Here is a 5,343-nt window from a genome sequence, read left to right as displayed (position 1 = left end):
ACTGGTCTTTAAATCCAGATGCCCATATCCAATAGTGTGTACCTGTGTGTAGATCTACCAGAAACTGTGAGTAGTTTCCGGTTGAGCTCAGTCGCTCTCTGGTTTGCTATATCAACGTGTTTACACTTTGGAGTATATTTATAACCAATTCACATAGCATTAAATGGAAACGTGAGTGTTGGGAAAATGCAGCATAATCAAATGTTTTCATTATGTGAAAATTAGAGATAGGTGAACATGGCTGGGGTTGGTATGAAATGGGTTTGCCAAATGTTCTTTGAAGTAAGGGGAATTTTCTATGAAAGTTGAAGAACCCATTGTTCCAGTTAAACATTATTGAAATCAATGAGAGCTGATTCTTCCACTAAAATCATCAAATGTTTTTGAGTGTTGTTTTGCAAGTGAACATTGGTGTTTTTTACCTACTGAATAAATACCAGAATTGGATTTTAAAAACCATTCATCCAGATTCAAAGAACACTCACTCAAAGTATTTTAAGCAGTGATTTATGAAGGTCTGCTGACAGTTTAAGGGAAATACAGTTTGCTGACAAATCGACTGAGAAACAACTTTTTCCAATGTATTTATAGCCCATATTTTTGTTTTAGTTTCAGCTAGAGTGGGGGAATTGTTTACAAATATCTTTTTGTGGAATTGGGAGGGGGTACCCCTATGTATCGCTATACTCATTCCCTAAGAGGGAACTCCACCATAGCCCCCCGATCCAAAATAGAACCACATTTTTTTTGAACATGAAAAATGGGGAAGACGCTATGTCCCTTAATATCAAAAGGTGTTACCACTCTGCTAACAGTTCCTTCTATTATAATCTTCACCAGTCCCAGCCTTCCGTTATTCATATTTACTTTGTTTCATTTCAGCATCCCCAGCACTGGGGTTGATTAAGCCCTACTATTGGCTGCTGGACCTATTTAGGCCTCTTTAGCTCTTGGCTGTGGTTGCTGAATCTTCAAGGTGTTACCCATGACTTTACCCAGCTGTACCGTATACCTGACCTTGGCCTTACCTCAAACCTGCTTCTTGCCTTCTGTCTGCCCTGACCTTGGGCCATTTGGACCTTGATTCTTGCTTGCCACCTGCCCTGGGCCCTTTAGATTGCCTTAATTCCCATCTGTTGCCTGGCCCTGACCATGGTAATCCACAGCTTCTCATCAAGATTCCAGCTTACCTGGTACCTGATATCTGGCTGTCCCTACACCAAAGCTTCCTGTCTACCCAGTGGGGGCCTGTCCGAGTGTGGGGGGCCATGACCTGGTGTTCTCCTCAGAGCAAAGTAGTCCAGAGGTCACTAGGCATTACTGGCCCATCACTACTTGCAGGGTGATCTGGTGAAGACCAGGAGACACTTTGACTGCAAGCCCTGGGGTGATCCCATGCCACCTTCCATGGGGCGTAGCCCTAACTAAAGGTATGTGTGCTAGTATGGTACAGGATGAGGGGTTGAATGCTCAACTGCCCTCCCATTGGTGGCCAATTATACTGCATAATGTCAATGTTGCCCTCACCCTCTCCATGCTTCGTGGTCTTTCACAAATAATTTTTTTCCTTGTTTTACTGTTGGAGAACTCCCTATATTTTTTGTCTGGCAAAGAAGGCTGTAGAACAGGAAGTTTAAGTAAGTCGCTTTATTAGAGTCATGGGTTCCATGAAAAGCTCTACCCCACTGTAGAAAAGACTAAAAAATGTTTGGACTGGACATAAACTTTAACATAAAGTTCAACAACCAAAACTTTTGTAGTGGAAAAGTTAGAGCCTGTCAGCTTTGTATTGCAATCACTGTCCCACTGACTATTAGTCAGACTTCATTCATTTTCCTGAGATACAACGGGAAGAGAAGTCATATATCCTGTTAAACATTTGTCCTTTGCTCCCCAATGGAGGACTACCCCTTTTTTAGTTTCTGCGACATCATTACAACTCTTTGTCCCAGTGAAATGGGTTCACACAGTGTCACCATTGGGAAATATCTTGTCCTGTTCTGGTGACAATTGTAAAAGTTTGGTTTCATCACCAATTCTGTGCCAGTAAGCATGGTCTTCAGAACAGGTTTCCCCATTGGAAGATCTCCCTTCTGACAGCTTCAGAAATTTTTCACCCCAATTTCCATCTAGGTAAAAGGACTCACTAACATAGAAAGTGAGGGTAAATCCCTTTTGTGGAGACTCAAGAATATGAAAACCCAACTGAGACTCCATCCTTTACCCACTATATCTACAATGGAGAACAGTTCAACAGTGCAATATCGACTTTACACCGCTCAGTGCATCAGACTGTGAATTGGTATTGAATGAGATTCCAGTTGATAAAATTCAGTTTGTAGCCCCATCCAAAATGGCTTAGTTCGTGTTATTTCTGAGATTGGTGTCCTGATAATCTAGATGGGAGGCATGGGTCAGCTAGGAGATGGACAGTTGTGTTCGGAGTCATCTTGTAGGGACGTACTCAGCAGTTCTGTCGGACTATCCGCAATATTTGGCTCACTGCTGAACTGGCGCTGGGTGAAATTGGGTGGAAGGAGAAGACATTGGTCCGAGAGTTCCGTCTCCTCCGATCGAGGGTGCATGATGGAGGCCATAGCCAGGAGTTGGATGTCCGTGTGAGCGTTGGCGACTGTGTGCCTCCGAATACTGCCACATTTTTCCAGGTACGCCTCACCTTCCTGTTCTGTCAGAGGGGACAAAGAGCGTTCGATGGAAAGTGAGGCACCAACGTGTGAGCCATAGGGTGTGGACTCCGACCTTATGTGACACTTGGGGAAGCGATGCTCTAAAGAAAATAAAAATGTCAACAGAGAGAAATAATTATTAAAATAATTATATTTACAGTGAACCAAGCCAACAAACCCAATACTAAACTCGATCCCTGCCTCTAAAATAAAAAATATTGTCTCTCGCTCCGATACTTACATCCATTACATTTTTGTCCCACGAAGAAAGTCTTTGCCAAGGTCCAGCATCACTCATCTTGCAGGTCCAAGTAAATTGCCTTTATATAAATATATATATATATATATATACATCGATAGATAGATAGATACAGGCTGTATAAATTTGTAAAAGAAGGAAGCAACTTTTTTGTGGTCTGTCGAATCAGTTCTAGCCTGTAGAGGGCCATGTTGCTATACTGTGTTTAATACTATATGGAATACAAATAAAACCCAAAAACCAAAATGTAATATATTGCAGCTCAAATGCAGTCTTTAGATGTGGTGACTGCATTTGTTTTCTTTTTTTGTTGGGTATTATTTCACCTGCCACAGACCAGGGTGCATATGTCACTTCCCCTAGCCTGGCGCCAAAGGATTGATGGCTGGCCTGCACAAACCTGGCTGTAGGGAGGTGCATTGCATTTAAAGCTGACCTCCAGGGATCAAAACATATCCTCTAATATATTTTAAAGTGTAAAATGTAAGTCTGCTTTGTGCGCAACAAATCCCTTTAAACAAACCCAGATTCCTTGTAACAGTAGCAGTGTCCACATCAGTGTGTTGAACATAGCCTGTGCAGGGAGCTGAGCCACTGGGTGGGATACAGTAAGACCAACCACCAAAGGTTGCGTGCAGAAATCTACAGGAGGGGCAGATATAAGACCCGTCACCCTGCACATGGAGAAAGAGTAGCACAGACCGGTCATAATACAGGAAGCTCCAGTATTGTTATGGAAGAAAACTGCATGAATCTGGGAGAAATGCACATAGCATACCTATATTCAAAAAAGAATACATGTCTCTTATATTTAGACAATATTAGCCTATCCTGGAGTTCAGCTTAAAGTATCATTAAATCTAAATTTTTTTTGAGTTTTGGATAGAATAAAGACTTGATTGCTGAAGCCTTCCCTAAATGGAATTCTACTTTTAAAAAGTAAAGGTCATTGCGGTCAAATAGTACATAAAGGGCTGTAATTCCATCCAATCAGAATTAGGATTTCCATATTCCAAACTTCTACAATGTGAAATCCATATGCCATAGACAATAACAGAGATGCATGGAAAGATGAAGTTCATCTTTCATTTTAATGTATTTCTTTCTCTAGTAGTTTTGGAAAGAGCCGTGAATCGGGGCTTATATCCATCATCAATTAAATGAATTTCAGGAAGGAGCCAATAGAGATAAAAGCATCTGCTCACCGGGGCACTTTTAAACCATGGCGGTCTGACCTTTACAACCTTTACAATGGGGTGTATACAATTACCATATGTGGTGTGATTAAGGCGAAGATGAATGTATGTGGGTTGGAGGTGAATCTCTAGGCAATCAGGTGTATTAATGATTAAAATACACATAGGATCTGTTTTAGGAGTTAGGTCAAACAAGGAAATCTGAGGGCATGCTGGAGCCATAGCAGGGTGAGCAGATACTTATGGGAGTCAATAATAAAATGATTAGGCAGCAAGAGATTTATCTAATAGGACAATAACCAGCTTGGCTTTGCTTGGCTAAGCCCTGGGTGTTGTCACCCATTTCAGGAATCTTGCAGGCATCCCAAAGCAGCAAAGCTTTTTTCCTAATGGTTTCTCACAATGGGTAAGCAATATGCATTTGTTAGTTAAATGGGCAAAATGTATTTAGGCTTTACCCCAAATTCTTCTGGGATGTGAATGTGCGGCTTAATATACACATTATTGCATAATTCATGGCATTGGTTTTTTGAAAACTTTCAGTTCCTCTTTAAGCAGGTCATGTAGAATGGAGTGCAGTTCACTTTAAGCCGCACATAACTATGTACTTAGAATGGGATTATCATAGCCGCAGGACACCTGTTGTTTCCCAGCATCCGCATGGTGGGAATTCAGCAGGTTGGGTTATTTATGTTCACTTAATTAACCCTGTTTAAGGTCCTTCATGTTTATGTTGGGCTATAATTGTTAATCTAAACCTTGTAAGGAAGAAGTCTTTAGTCAAATATTATTACCATTAAGCCAAACTAAACCAAGTCAGAAATTCTTAGCTCAAAAGAAGAATTTTAAAGAAGTTATACGAAAGAGTTTAAATATTCATATAGGCACATACTCTAATATTTTAATGTAATGCCTTTAGCTTTGATTACAATGCACATCATGGTATAGTTTCAATAAGCCTATGCAATGTCACATTATTTATTTCCATCCCGATTTGCATTAATATTCCCCCAAGATCTTGTATTGACGATGGGAGAGTCAGACTGATGGTCTGGACTTTGTGGTGGACAATCCATGTGTGAAGTTGATGTCTCATGCTCCTTGAACCTCCCTTTAACAATTTGAGCCAGATTAATTCTGACATTGTCATCTTGGAATATATAGGTGCCATCAGGAAAGATAAAAATCCATTGATAGGAAA

At 40.7% G+C, this 5,343-nt stretch overlaps 1 protein-coding gene across 3 annotated transcripts in view; it reads right to left on the bottom strand.

The window, feature by feature from the left end:
* Positions 1-490: 490 nt before the first annotated feature.
* Positions 491-5,343, bottom strand: part of PRR5L (proline rich 5 like) — a 42,468-nt gene continuing 37,615 nt past the window's right edge. For all 3 annotated transcript variants that reach the window (XM_072422138.1, XM_072422137.1, XM_072422139.1), the window contains one exon: positions 491-2,788. In XM_072422138.1, coding sequence (XP_072278239.1) covers positions 2,415-2,788 — 374 coding nt within the window. In that variant the 3' untranslated portion in view covers positions 491-2,414. The remainder of the gene's footprint in view (positions 2,789-5,343) is intronic.

This window comes from Pyxicephalus adspersus, chromosome 9 (assembly GCF_032062135.1).
Source record: "Pyxicephalus adspersus chromosome 9, UCB_Pads_2.0, whole genome shotgun sequence".
NCBI classification, from domain to species: domain Eukaryota; kingdom Metazoa; phylum Chordata; class Amphibia; order Anura; family Pyxicephalidae; genus Pyxicephalus; species Pyxicephalus adspersus.
Note: the sequence above shows the minus strand (reverse complement) of the source record. Positions and strands in the feature narration are given on the sequence as shown.